General features: G+C 41.8%; 1 protein-coding gene across 1 annotated transcript in view; it reads left to right on the forward strand.

Moving 5' to 3' along the window:
* Nucleotides 1-5,685: 5,685 nt before the first annotated feature.
* Nucleotides 5,686-15,174, forward strand: part of FER1L6 (fer-1 like family member 6) — a 68,180-nt gene continuing 58,691 nt past the window's right edge. Inside the window, exons 1-3 of the mRNA XM_039715407.1 lie at nt 5,686-5,781; nt 13,717-13,799; nt 14,485-14,611. Of these exons, the coding sequence (XP_039571341.1) occupies nt 5,747-5,781; nt 13,717-13,799; nt 14,485-14,611 (245 nt within the window). The 5' untranslated portion in view covers nt 5,686-5,746. The remainder of the gene's footprint in view (nt 5,782-13,716; nt 13,800-14,484; nt 14,612-15,174) is intronic.

Genomic DNA, 15,174 nt, shown 5'->3' on the forward strand with positions numbered 1-15,174 from the left:
CACTGCCTGTGAGAAATGGCTCAGCAAGGGATGCTTGTCTGCCTGGCTTCACAGAACAAGGCTTGCTCAGGAACAGCTCCTGCCCCAGGCTTGTTTTAACCCTCCCAGGGCATTAAATCAGGCATCATCACTGGCTGTAGGCAGACTACAGACCCCTCCTGGCTGACCTGGCACTGAGACTGCTCTGTGACTTGGCTGCTGAGCAGGTTTCTTTTGCAGATCAACACAGCCTAAGTCTGTCACTGATGCTTCATTACTTCTGCAGATACAGTAGTTTTTATGCCTGCAGGAGTAGAACCAAAGGCATTAGTGGGGTCTGAGTCACTTTGTGCTGCCTGAGCCATGCTGCAACACCTGCTGTACAAGCAGGGAGGTGGAAGGAGAAGCAGGGGCACAGAGACCTTCTAGCAGCTGCTCACTTGCCTTGAGCAAAGCTGGGATTACAATTCAGGGCTCTTGAGTAGTACTCCCTCCACCCTTTTGTATGCCTTTATCTCCCTGAAATAAAAATTTTTAGTAAAGCAAGTGCTAAAAGATTGAGTTAGGGATGGTATCAGAACACTGAGGTTCCCCTGGGCAGGGCACTGAATGTAATACTTCACTTCCACAAGCACATATTATATTTTTCAAGTGTGAGATGTTTTCCTTTACATCAAAGCATCAATCTGTCCAATATTCAGGAAGAAATCCACTCACTGAGGGTAATCCAACAGCATTGTCCCACACCAGCCAGGTCTTGCAGTGGTCAGCTGGTTCTGACTCTCCATCCCTGAGAGACCACTTTGAAACCTGCTCCCCAAAGCTGTAGGAAGCACTGGGGAAATGCTCTTGCTGTGGCCCTGTACAGCCACTTCCACATCTGCACTACTCTTGGCCCTTGGCCAGCTTTGCAGCATCACTTATAAAAGCCAAATTCTGCTCTTTATACTTGGCTCTATTAAACCTTTTCATTTCTTTTCAGCTGGATCATTAGTTAGATGATTCTGTATTGTTTTTGACATCTGTATTCTTCCCTGAAAAATTAGAGAAATCCCATTTATAGGGCTACCCTGTCACTGAGAGAACAGACCAATATACACTTGCTGAGTGGACAGCCTGTTTAATGTCTTTTTCTAAGCAAGTATCACTTCCTCCAAAAGAGGTTGTTCCTATGCTTTGAGGACTCCCTCAAAGCATACAATTGTCAGAAGACAATTTATGCTTCCTGTTCTCTGACTTGCCACAAAATGAAGTCACTGTTTATAGCTGCTTGCATTTGGCAGCAACACTCCCAGTTTGGTCCCATCTGGAACCACAGAACGGTTTGGAAATCTTTAATGGTCACCTGCTCCCAATGCCCTCCCATAGGCAGGGACACCTTGAACTAAATCTGGCTGCTCAGGCACCTTTCCAGCCTGTCCTTGAATGTAGAGATGGGGCATCTACTACCTGTCTCAGGGGAACAAAGGGCACCAGGTCTCTCAGGGTCGCAAAGGTGATTGAGAGCAATATTCTGCACCCATTAAAGAAACCAAACACAAAACATGTAAACATGTGGATCACTAAGAGCCCGGGGTAGTTGGGAGGAACCATTTTGTCCTCAGATGTACCAGCCATCTCTATAAACGCCATGGTTTGATCAGAGCACTTTTCACACCACTGAAGTCTGATGCTCTTCCCACAGGACAGGTAAACCTTTTAAATCCATCAACTGAAGAGACCACTAAAAGCTACACAGCTTTATTGATATGGCAAGAATGAGGCTGGAAACAGACTGTGTATCTTGACTTTCTTCTCATCCCTGGTCTTCCACTAGAGGCTGGACTTAGCCCAGGTCTGGTCTACTTTTTTTATGACATGAGAGGGCCTGAGTCACTTTTTCAACACACTGACTTATTGAAAACCTCCCCTTATGTAAACTTTCTATTTATTGACACTCCTGAGTTGCCAAGTATCCTACAACTTGGTGCTGGGCACAGCCCCCACCTTGCTTTATCAGGCAGCTCAGAGAAACACCTACTCTGTAAATACAAGGGAGTTTCTGTTCAACCTCAGATTCATAAAATGAGCATGCCAGAACTTTCGGTCCTTCTGTTCCTGTGGCACAGAGCAATCCATCAGGCAGAGGGACTACTGTCCTGTGCTGCCTGGCTGGTGAGTTGAGGCTCACAGCTGGTGCAGGGCTGTTCCTGCTGGGTGAGAGGGGGAGATGCAAATCTGAACTTTGAGCATGGTGGGAAAACTATTATTTTAACAAGTACTGCTGAGGTTGGATTTACTAAGGGAGGGGAGAAAAGGGGCAAGGCTCAGGAAAGTGTTCCCCCTCAGGCAGTGATTTGTGATGTGTTTTGTGATCTGGGATGGGCAGCTGGTGAAGGCAGAGTTCCTGCAGGGCTCTTTGCTGCTGCTTTCCTGTATGAACACCACAGCTGGAAACTGCCCCCTTTGTCTTCCACAAATTTTAATAGGATGCTGTTAACCATCTGGTGATGAAAGTTTCACTTTTGGCTACCACCACCCTGAAGCCTGCTCTCCCAGCCATAGGGACAGTGCCCCTCACTCAGCATTTACTGTGTGCCACAGCAATCACCAGGGTTATTATGGTGATGTGTTTCACTGTCTTTGATACAATAGCAGGTGAAGACCAGCACCCCAATGTGTTTGGGTCAGGGTATGGTCACAGAAAGTCTCAGAGAGTCTCACAGAGTCTCTGAAAGTCTCTGATGAAAACTCCTTGAGGAGTTTTTAGTTTCACTAGCAAAGGGTGAGAGGAATGGAATTGTCAGTACTGTGGTCATACAGATAGGAAGGATCTCATGGTCTGATTTCACTAATTTAATGTCTAGCTTCTACATGGCACCCATGGCTTTTCTGGTGAGTAGTAATAAATGGAAAGGGTAGTTCCTGGAAGAAGGCTCTTCATTGCCCCATGTGCTCTGCAAACATGGCTTGATTTCAGAGTATGTATAGATACACACATGGAGACTGCTTCTGCCCTACTTGCTGCATAGCAGATCTGGAAACATAAACTTCAGAAAACATGGGCTGAAGTGGCACCTGGAATGTGGTCCTTACAGCAACAAGAACAGGAGATGCCACCCTCACAGCCTTTCCTTGGTGTTACAGTGCTCAGTTATAAAACAATCTGTGAGATTTCTTGCCAGCCTTGCCAGTCTGGAGGCACATAGACTGAGGAGCAGTGTACATGTTTACATCCACTTAAAAAAACCCTGTTGGCAGCTCAAGGCAGGCATCCCATATGGCCTGAAGGCTGATTTACACCTCTTTACACACTGAATCTTAACTGTCAAACTTCATAAGTCTGAAAACATTTCCTATAGAAAATGAAGCAGCCAAGACAATCTTACTCTCTACTCTCTCCTTTAAAGAAAAAAGAAAAGAAAAGAACAGAAGCTGAATGATCACCTCAGCTTTTGCCACTCAATGCTAATTGAGTCCTCAATGCAGAGCCACCATGTCCAGCTGACCAAAGGGGATGATATTGGATTATTTCAGGTCTTATGGGAAGATTTCCCCATTCAGAAAACAAAATGTTTGAGACCTGGATGGTGTAAGGGGGCTTACAGCCTGCCAGAGAAGCTCTCTGGAGAGGTAAGCAGAGTTTGGTTGCCTGACAAGATGTTGGTGAACAAAACTGATCATCCACTGAGTGTGCTTGGGTGCCCAGGACTCTCTCCCTGACAGTTTTCTCCTGCAGAGCTGCCAGTTCTGCATACTTGGTTGCAATTTCTAGGACAGGGCAGTGAAACCATTCTGTGCAGCTCATTAATCATTTCTCAATCCAAGAGAGAGAGAATTTTTTTTTTTTTAATTTTGGCAGCCTGTGAGCAACCCCTCCACTGAAAGGGCTCCCTGACCTCTCCTGGTGTTTAGGATTTCATCTAGGTGCATTAAAAACTAGGTGCATTAAAACCATACTTTGGTGAAGTGCTTTGGAATGGCTGTGCTGTGTGGGGTGTCCCAGAGGAGCACACCATGCTGTCAGCCCAGTCTGCCTGGACTGGGTGTGCTGTTATCTGCTCTTATCCCTGTTCCAATTCCTTCCTTCCTGTAGCTCATGCTTTCTAAAGGGAAAGTTAATGAGCCTGTTAAGGGAAGTAGATAGGTAAAGCAACAGTGTCTGTCTGTGGCATAGGCACATCATTGCCCAAATGTGGGAAAGACAAGATAGATGAGAAAAAGTAAGAAAAGGAACTGAAGAAGAGTGTCCTCAGTAAAAGCCAGCACAAGAACTCAGGGCTAATTGCAAAATTCAGAAGGATTAATGAAAAAAAAAAAAAGCATTAATTTTCTGCTCCAGTGGAGAAAAGGGAATTTTGCACATGCTTTTTAAAGATACAGGAGCATATGAGATATCTGATTTAATTACTATTTCTCCTTTGAGTAGAGCAGTCACTTAAACAAGAGTGTGATGCATGCTGGTGAAAGGCAGGGCAGCTTCTGGACAGCTAGACTGGAATCTTCTTCAACAGAAGAGCAAATAAGCCTGACTTTCAGAGGCAGCCATCTCCCCAAATTCCACTGAAAGAAACAAAAGGTTAGAGAATTTTGACCCTGGTTGATGGCTTGGGTTAAGCTGCCTATTGTAGTTTAATTTCTTTGCATTTTTTGTGTCAGCAGAATTACTGATACCTCATGTGCTATGGGTACTTCATCACTGCAGGGACCTTAATGATGTATTTTGGGAATAATGAATCCTTCTGTTGGGGTTCAAATGTTTAATTCCAAAGGTGTCCTTAACAAGATGTTCTCCTCACAGTAACAGAGTGTCCTCTTTAAAGGTCAGATCCCATCAGAAAAGGTTAAGAACAATGTGAAAACTGTCTTTGGGAAGTGCAGAACAAAAGTGGTCTTGTGCCTCTGGAATTTGTTCTCAGCAAGGACTGATGTCCAAGAGGAAATGTCAAGAAAGCAGATGTACTTACAAGGCTGGAGACAGGAGCTGTGACTAATATAATGGTTTATTAACTAAGAATAACAGATTTTAAGCCTTTGAGTTGGGGACGTTAGAGGACTAGAAGGAGGAACCCCAATCCAGAGCCTTGTACATTGAGCTGCTATAGAGAGAAGTTAGGCAAGTATAGGTGGAAAAAGAAAACAGAGAAAAAGAAATTATGTCCTTATTAAAAAACCAACAAGTGCAAATACAAGAATACTTTAGATAGGCCTGTTTTTCAGAGAGTGGTTGTTAAGACTGTCTGAAATCTAAACTTTTCAAGGTGTCTTGGTGGGTGTGGTAAACCTGCTGGCCTTTTAGGTCACAGCTGTTGTTCAAGAGCAGTACATGGCTTCCACAACAGACTGGCTCCTGCAGATCTCTGCAGAGCAAGAGGAGTTAATGTTTGCACTGAGATAAATCTTTGTTCTTGTTCAGTGTTTACCAGATTGACTAACCAGGCACCACATTTGCTACCAGCAAGAAGCAAACTTAAATGCAAATAGAGCAAGAGGACACAGCCTCAAATGTGACCGGGGAGGTTTTAGATTGGATATTTTAAAAAATTTCTTCACTGAAAGGGTTATCAAGCAATGAAAGAGGCTGCCCAGGAAAGTGGCTGAGTCATCATCCCTGGAGTATTTAAAAGATTTGCATATGTGGCACTCAGGGTTTAGTGGTGAATTTCGAAGTCTCAGGTTAATAGTTGAACTTGATGGTCTTAGAGGTCTTTTCCAGCCTAATTGGTTCTATAAGCTCAGAATGCCTGTTCACAATGTAAAAGGTAGAGACTGAAAGAAAAACAGCAGGATGGAGCCCTCAACAGTGGTACCTCGGTCCCACAGGTATGTCTAATACCCTCAGGAAATTCTTCCAAGGTTTAAATTAAATTCAGTTAATTGTAACTGAAGACTTTTTCTTGAAGGAAAAGAAAATCAACAAGTCCTTTAATGCTTGTTTTAGCTGCTCCTGGGGGGTGTGATTATTATTCCTGGCAAAATCTAGTCCATAATGCCTTGTGCTGTCTTTAATAATTTCTGACAGCACAAAGTCATGGGAAGTCTTTCACAATTCAGCAGGTGAGGGGTCAAGATCCCTGTAGAGGGAATAAAGAACTCTAAGAGGTGCGGGAACAAAATAAAGGACCTCTCTGCATGTAACAACTGCATTCTTTATTTTGTAGGTCTGTGTTAGTGTTTAGTAGATCTGTTACCCAGCTCTTGTGTATTGACATGTGAAAAGTTGTTGAATATAACCATTAATTTGCATCTGTTCAGGATGTGGCTTCCTTGTTGTCATGACTCATAGTGCATAAGGATGCTGAATGTGTCAATAAAAACTCATTGGTTTTCTGCAGGAGGGACAGCGTTTGGAAGAATGGAGGCTTTATGTGCCAGGGTAGATGGCCAGTGTTTGCAGAGATACTGTGCTCTGGTACTGCTCTTCCTGAAGCCTCAGAGTTTGGAGTTTTAGATCATTTGTGGCAGAATTGTGACAATTCAAAAGTTCAAATTATAGATTGCTCAGAGTGCATATCAGTAGACCTGGTGTTTCTTCTTCTGCATCTAGGAAAATATTTTTTTTTAAATGAAATTACTGAAAAAACATAGAAGCAACTGTGTCAATATAGTTTCTGCCTGCCAAGAAGGGCCAAAGGTAGATAACTGGAAGTACAGTTTGTGAAATTGGTATGAGCAAGGCTCTCAGCAGTTTCATACACTTAGTTTATGAGCTGGATGGATATCAGACCCTCTGCCCACAAACTCCATAAATGTGCCTGAATGTCCTTGAATTCTCTAACTCAACAACCTTCTTTGAAATGTGTGATTTATGTGTCTCACTGAAGAATACCTCATTTGTTCGCACCCTCATTTGTTTTAAAATTGTTGCCTGATAATGTCATCGAGCACTGTGGTTTTGTGATCTGGGGAGTGAAACTGAGACTCTCCTTCTCTATCCATTTTTCCATGTCACTCATTATTTTATAGCTCACTTCCAAAGAACACTTCAGGTGTGGTTAAACAATATAGTAAACCCAGATGCCTCTCAAAGACATGGGGATCACATGAGACTGATAACTGGGAATGAATTCATCTTCCTGCTCAAGTGTGCTCCAAGAATGGATTTGTTTTTTCACTATCTGGCTTTATGCTGGATTAGGTACAATTTTGGCAAAAGCTTATGTATGAATGCTTTGATCATTCAGACAAAAACATGATAATGAACCCATACCTGACTCAAATCCATGCCAGGTGACCCAGCCATGCATGGATTTGGTATTTATGATCAGGGAATGACCAGAACAGGAGAAACATTCTATGAGGTCAGAGCCCATATCCATCTGGCAATGTGTTCTTCTCCAGCAGTGAGAAAAGGATGGGATATTCAGGGAGAGCACATGAGCCTGGGCACTTTCTGTGTTCCATTCTCCTTAGCATTCAGAACATTTTTATCATGAGTGTTAATGGGTATATCCCCATCCAGTCCTTTTAGTATTTTCAGTCTTATTTCATCAAGTGTTGTGTGTTATGCTGTGAAAGAAGCAGCTCTGCTTTCATCCTATTTGCCAGTTTAAATTTATAAAATTTCATCCTAGTGCCACTCAGTCATCTCCTCTCCAAATGAAGAGTTACAGCTGTTTCAGCCTGTTATAAAATGACTTTTCCCACCTTTTTTTCTGTGCCTACTCTAACCCTGTTGCCTTATTTGAGATATGGAGACCAAAGCTGCACACAGAATGTGAGATGTTAAACTGATTTATTCTGTGATCCTGTGCAATGACCTTGTGCAGGTTCACCAGTGCTTTAAAGGCAAGCTGACACTCACTCCTTTCTTTCTGACAACACCCTGCACAGTGTGGACGCTTTTAACTGATGCTGCACACTGAGCTGCTAATCCAGAGACCACCAGGGTGACTCTAGGACCATCTTCTATTGTTTGGTAGCCAGTTCAGCATTCTCAGGCATGCTTCATTATTTTTACCTCACTGCTCCACCAGAAAAGCTCAAGCTATCATCTCTTTCTCAGGCTAAATAGACTCTGCCAGGACCCTCTTTTGATCACACTTCACATTGTTTTCTCTGCATTGCTCAGTTTTAGGTTCCTTTTGAGATGGGAAGACAAAGCAGGAAGCTGTAGCCAAAATGCAGTAATTTAGTGGCATAAGAGGTTCCCTGTCACATTTTTATTTAATTTCTTATCCTTTCTAATGGCTGATTTCAGGTTTTGACTGCTGCAGTGCAAGAAACAGGAGTTTTACACAGAAATATCCACAAAGACATCAGAATTTCTCCTGAATAGCTATTTTAGAGCCTGTTCTTGAAAGCACAGACCCAATGTGTAGCTAATCTTCACCACTGTATTATTAACTTACAATTTTCTTTTCTTACAGAGGAGATATTAATAGTCTGGACACATAAAGTCACGGTGTCACATAGATATGAAAAACCCCAAGATGCAAAACTGTTACCTGTAGCTGCCACAGCTGGTTTTTAAATTGCAGCTTGTCATACAGAATTCTGTATTCACCTTCTTGAAGAGCTGAAGTTTACCTATTGCAAATCCTTGGACCTGTCAAAAAAGCAGAACCAGGGGGAAATCAGGAAAAGTGTAAACAAGTTAAGGCAGCTTGTAAAAGCTCCAAGCTTTGAAAGAACCACACCAGAAAAAATGAATTTGGGGATAAAGGGAGGTTCTTTGCTGAAGCAGGATGAAAGATCTGACAGTATATTGAACAAAGCAACCCTGCACTGGGAAACAGTGAATTAAATGAATTAATTGTCAAGTTTTCCTTTAACTTCTATAATCCTGAGAAAAGAAGGCATGAAATGAATACATTTTAGCCACTCATTAAGATTTGTTTGCTTGACATATGTCCAAGATCACAGAATTTATTTTATTTGGCCTTCCTTGATAATTAAATATAGTGCAATAAATTTATTATCACAAGTGATATAATATTTTAATAAAAAATGATTGTGAATTAACCAGCTGTGGTTATGTGACTGTTTAAGATTTATTAGACTTTTCATTTTGAAGCCATATCTTTGTATTGTAATTATATTTTATTCTTTGGAAAAAGGGATTGAAGTTATGAGATAATTTCCTTGACTAGTATATATTGTGGGAGTGTTAAAATGAGCCAAGAGTCATTCCTACATTTCAGGTTTGTTATTTCTTTTCTTTTTCATTAGAAATGAAAAGAAGTAACATGTTTATAACTTAGAGAACTTGTGTTTATTTCATGTAAATTAGAACTACTCACGTGCAGATAATTATTCACCTAGTGCTGTGTTGTTTGATATACTGAAAGACTCTCTTGAAAATGAACTTACACTGAAAGAAGTGAAATTTGAAGGAGCTGAGTAAAAGCCCACCAAGACATCTTAGAAAATGCAAATAACAAAATCCAAAGATAAAACCTCACCTACCAAATTTTATGTTCATGTGTAGAAAGGCACAAGGTTTTTTTTCTTCTTGCTTCAGTTTCTGCTCCCTGAGCCAAGGCAACCACTGGCTTAGAGTCTTGAGGCACTGGAGCTGGCTCAAAGCTGAGGTGCACAAACCTTTGGTCATCACTGAACTAAATAATTTTGATGGTTCCAAAAGGTTTGCTAAGACTGCTGCTTCCAGGGAGGAAGGGACTTGAGGGAAAAAACAGGGCAGCTGCTCCAATAAGGATTCAGCCTGTCCATGTGAGAACTGGATGGTCTTGGGGGATGTGCTGGATAAAACAGGCTTTGTATCTCTGTCTGTCCTCTGTGTGTCCAGCTCTCACCCCCTGGTTTCTTTCCTCTCTGCCCTCCAGGAGCACAGCTCACACACCAGCACAAGGGAAGGGCATCTCAAGGCTACAAAAATGAAACTTGACAAATATCTTGGTCTTAATGTAGCCAAGCCCAAGTCTGGGTTTTGTCTGACCAAGTTCTGGAAAACTGCACGGAGCGGGGGCTCTGAGGAAGGGACAGAAGGTGCCTCCCCAAGCTGCACATGCCTGTGTTTAAATGGCCCAGTTTATTCTTTCAACTTCATAAGTGATGGAGGAGTGTTTTCTGCCACCCCACAGTGAGAGCCTAGAGTGAGGTAGATAACCTGCACCCTGCAAGTGCCTGCGTGTCTCTGGATGGCTTGTAACCATTCCCAAAGCAGGAAGCCAGTCTCCTCTTGAAACAACTCCTCAAGCACACAGACTTCTGAAAAGATGCATTTAAACAATGTGGAGGAACTCTGAGGTTCAGTATTAGTGAGGTCATTTGAACTCTCATGCTGACAGCTCTGAAGTGGATTTTTTTTGCCAACTTTCCTTTAAATTAGACTGCAAATTGCAATTATTGGATCTAAGAGAACATTATGGTGTGCAAGAAGTGATCACAGAGCCTCTGTGATGATGGGACAGCTTAGATGAAAAGAAAGAACATGAAAGCAATTTTTAGAAAGCTGGACGCTGCCATGAATGAACCTTGACAAGAGGAGAATGAAATTTGTGAGTCTTTTTTTCAAGGTATGAAAATTAATTCAGAGACCCAGTGGACCTGTGACACCAGTAACAGGAAATGAACTCTTGTGTTTACAGAGGTGCAAATTCAACATGGTCTGAGTACAGGCAAATGCTGTGGTATGGTTGATGTCCCACTCTTATTTACTATTTATATCAGGAAAGCCTTAATGAATCACAGTCATAAATAAGGTCTATATTGTACTGTGCATATGCAGAAAAGAAAAAGTTCCCCTAACTTCAGATTTTTTTACAATCCCCATGTGAAAGGAGCTGGGACATTCAGTCCTCTTTGAACTAAGAAATGTTCTTGATTAGCTGAGATGGCTGATTTTTAATTGCTTCTAATCAAAGCACTTAAGACAGGAAACCTCTTTGTAGCCTATAAGAATTCTTTCATCTGCCTTCTCTTTGGGCATGGAATTGCTTTATTCTATCTCAAATTAGCTTGTAGGATTCAGTGAGGAGCAAAACCTCTATTTGTGCATTATGTAGCATGTGGGGGTTAAATCTTCACTGAAGTTTGTGAGTAATACCTCAACACTAACAATCCCCAACCTTCCCACATGTCCATGACAGGTGAATGAGTTTTTCTGCACCCCAAGTCGCTCCTGATTTCCCATGTTTGTGCCTCACTGATAGCCAGGAGGTCCTGGGGGAATATGGGAGACCTTTCCTCACTATATCTTTGGGGTTTACCTAGAGGTGGCACAAAGTTTTATGCCTGGCTTAGGGATACAGATTGGTATGGATAACTTTGGTGTCATTCTCAAATCTGGTATAACTGAGTAGAAGGTCTGAACTTTCTCTTGTTAAAATTTACACTATCTTGGGGAAGAAGGGATGGAATAATTTTCAAGTTTTCAACAGTTGATTAAATTTATGTCAAAACTGTAGGGGAAAATAGTTTGTGGAAATCTGAAGAAAGGTTAATTTTTTTATTCCCTCTGTGAGAACAAACTGTCTACCACAAAAATCATATCCACAGAACACTTTCAGGAAGCCTAGCTGGTTAAATTAAGCAGTGTGGATGCTACCCGTGTGCACAGGATTAGGGTGTGTGATGGGTTTTCTCTGAGAGCCAGGCCTTATGAGCTCTCAGAGAAACCTATCACACCTGAGACAGCTCTGCTACCTGGAATGGCATAAAATCAGCACTATGGCATCTGAGGTAGTGTTGGAAACAGAAGAGTTTTAATAAAAGGCAAAATAACAAAGCTCTTACAGAGAAAACTCAAGCTAGGGGCGAGAGATTTTTGCTCTTTTACTTCACAAAAGCAATGATTTCCTTTGTTCTCTTCTTTTTTTAGTGAATTACCTAGGCAGGACTTTTTGGCTTCTGTCGAATTGGCAGCCCTAGGTTTGAGGTGAAGTCCTAAAGGTCCAGTGAGGTGTCTTTTTACCAAATTGAGGAAAGAAACTTCTGGGCTTTTTTCCTTTTTAAGGAGACAAAGGATAATTTGGTTACTTTGTCAACAAGGGGCCCATTCCTACAGGTGTGCACACTGGCACTGGCTGACTAGTGGTTTATATATCAAAGTGAAGGAGCCTGTTGTGAAAGATTGAGTCATTCAGTTCCCTGAAGATTTTATTTACTTATTTTAGACCCTTACAGAGAAGATTCTCTTTGGCAAATCCCATGTACAGAGAAAGTCACCCTGCCCTCCAGCTGAACAAACCACTTTGTCCCCATAGCTGAGCCCTGCAAGTGACCTGTGCTTGCTGCCTGTTTGTGCTGTCAAGGGACACATCTCTGCATGGTTATCTTCCTCTGGAGTCAGGGGACAGGGGTCAGGGACATATCTCTGCATGGTTATCTTGGCTAAGGTAACCTCTGGGGTCAGGGGTGCAGGAGAGCTCAGATGCAGCCTGATGCCATTTGTCCCCAAACCTCTGATAGAATAAAAACCTGAGACTGAAATCTGGTTTACTTCAAAGATGGATTTTGCTCTTGGCACCAAGCCTGGCTAGTTCTCTTTCTGTTACCCTGTGGCACCTTCTGCAGGTCTGTCTTTAAGCAATTTCAAGTGTTATGTAAATATAAGAATCATAGAATACAGCCCAGTTAACACATCAGGCTTTATTAATGGCCATTTCCTGCAGTCACCCTCTGACTCTTGCTTTGCTTGAGGCCTGTTTGTGTCTCAGTGCTACATTTCCACTCATACTGATCAGATTTTAGGATTCTTTGGCATAAAGTCATGCATTTTCTGCTATTGTATCCCTACATTGCTGACATTCCTCTTGGGCTGGCCAGTAAACTTAATTTGCTTGCTCTGAATACAACCTTTAAACATTACCAACTTCCCTTTCCAGTTTGCAGTATCTTTTCCTCCACAGCTTGAATTTGCAGATGATTTCAGATGTTTGAGCACTGGTCACTATCAGATTTACTCAGCTTGTAGATACCTGCTTGTTTTGGCTCTTTGGACTATGTGCTTCTGCAGGTAAATTTTTATACCTACAATAATTTAGGCAAATAAATCCTCTGATGACAGGGGGAAGAAAATTTGCTGAATGTTTGTCACTGCATGCTTGTGGCCAACAAAGAACCTGAAAAACGCTGCTGTTATATAAAATCCTTTGTGTTTGCCTCTCACCACTTGGTTTGTCAGTACTGTTAATAGCACAAAGTTCTCAAGCAGCATAGATTGTTTCTCTCTCTGAAACATGTGGCATATTTATTTTCTTGGAAAGCTGATGCTAGGCAGAAACACCTCTCTAACACAGCTAGAGGAGCAGCCCTTGTTCAGGCTTGTTCATTACTTTGCTGCTGAAGGGGAGTGAGAACTACCTAAATTATGTGCTGTATGTGCCACTGATACCATGGGTGTGTGTAGTGGGTGTTCTGACCAAGGTATTTACACAAATAACTTTATCTCAATTCAGTGGAAAACTGCTTTTGTTCTGGATCCTCTAATCTGCCTTTTATCTCTGGTCTTGTCACAGGCATAAAGAATGAGCTACATGTGTGAGAAGTCAGTAGATTGGAAACTTATCTTTGATTTTCTTTCTTTGCATCTTGCCATCTTGGTTTGAACAGAAGTTTTGGTTCTTGTCACATTATGTTTGCCTGTACATGGCCAAATTTTAAAAAGAAACTACATTAGATGAAGCAAAAAGTCAGAGTTTTCTCTCGTTTGCTGTCGATAAAAGGAAATTCAGAATATAATGATCTGTCTTGGAAATTAAAACTCCCTATTAACAGCTCCTCGAGTTAAATTAGAATCCAGTACAGAGAAAGGTTTGAAAATACTGTACTGATCAATTTTCTCTACTTTTTCAGAAAGGGGCTGTTTGCTGGCATGAAGCTGAAGAAGAAGAAAAAAGGCGAGAAAGGGCTGACTATTGCAAACAAAGACGCATTGGGTAAGCCTCATAAATCAATATTTCAACAAGGATGAGCAGGTGGTGGGGGATTATATTAGATCTGATTTCATGTGAACTCATTTGAATTGTGTCTCAAGGCTTAGCATTGATAAACCAGGCAGTAAACTCCTTACCACTCCAAAATAAACAGAGATGAAACATCTTTTTGCATTAACTGTTTCATGAAGGTCATGTTCAGATTCTGTGAGTTCATACTGGTCTATCTGGTACAATAAACTAAAAATGGCAGCCTGCCCCTTAACATAGAGAGATGGCATATTTTTGAGGGTTTTTTTTTTCTACTTTACAGATAGATAATTTACTACAAGTGTGTAATTCCTCTGGAAGTTCTGCTTCTTTTAGAAACCATAAATACACAGGCTGCATAGGCTGTGATGGCTGGATGGGCTGGCTCAATAAAGGTGGCAGATTTACTCACTAGTGTGTGTGTGCCTCTTGTGAGTGCACACAGGGTGAGGAGAGTGGCTACAGCCACATGGATATGGGAAATGATTTTGCACAGGAGGGGAGCTGCTGGTGTAGATACAGATACAGACCACGAGAGTATCTCTAACTGGGACACCCAAATAAATAAAATATTCAGTTCATGATGATAAATTCACTGCTCTTCTCCAAGTGAGCTTTTTGTTACTGGAAATTAGACATTGTCTGTTTTCTTCATCAGGTGGTCATGATGAGATTGCAAATTTTCTCCACGACACTCTTGGAAGACAGGAAGAGGTAGAGGAAGACCTAATGAACAGTGATGCTCTATCCAGTGCTTTTGGATCCTTAAGCACAAATAGGAAAAGGTGCTCCTTCATGTATCTTACCAAACATCCCCCTAAACATCTTTTCCAGATCCCTGTTTCCCAGGAAGGGCATTATCCTTGAACAAAACATCTGACAGAAAATCCCTTTGCTGACAGCAGTGATCCCTTTACTCCTGCTCTCCCACATGACAGAGTGGAATGCACTTGTCAGCTCAGTGATATCGCAGATGCTATCCAGTGCAGGGAGAGGTTGAAATGGATACTGGGTGTGCCTCAACTGTGCTAAGGAGTTCTAAACAAAAACAAGCCAAAGGGAACAGCAATGTCTATACCACAGAGCTTGCGTAGTTGTGCTTTTCATACAGGAGAGGAATGCAGTCAGGAGACGAATGGAGTCAAGCTTGATGGGATCAACAAGTGAAATCACTGCCATGATAGGTAGCTGCGCTGCTTTGTGTGGATGCAAAACATTTTCCTATCAAAAAGTATATGAGAAAGACAGAGATGGTCTCTGTTGATGAAATCAAGCCTAACAGTTCACAACAAAGCTGTCTGCCATAAATAATACTTGTTTACTGTTGAGAAGTCTTTCTAATGTGTGT

Source organism: Passer montanus, unplaced genomic scaffold (assembly GCF_014805655.1).
Source record: "Passer montanus isolate IOZ18808 unplaced genomic scaffold, ASM1480565v1 scaffold33, whole genome shotgun sequence".
NCBI lineage: Eukaryota > Metazoa > Chordata > Aves > Passeriformes > Passeridae > Passer > Passer montanus.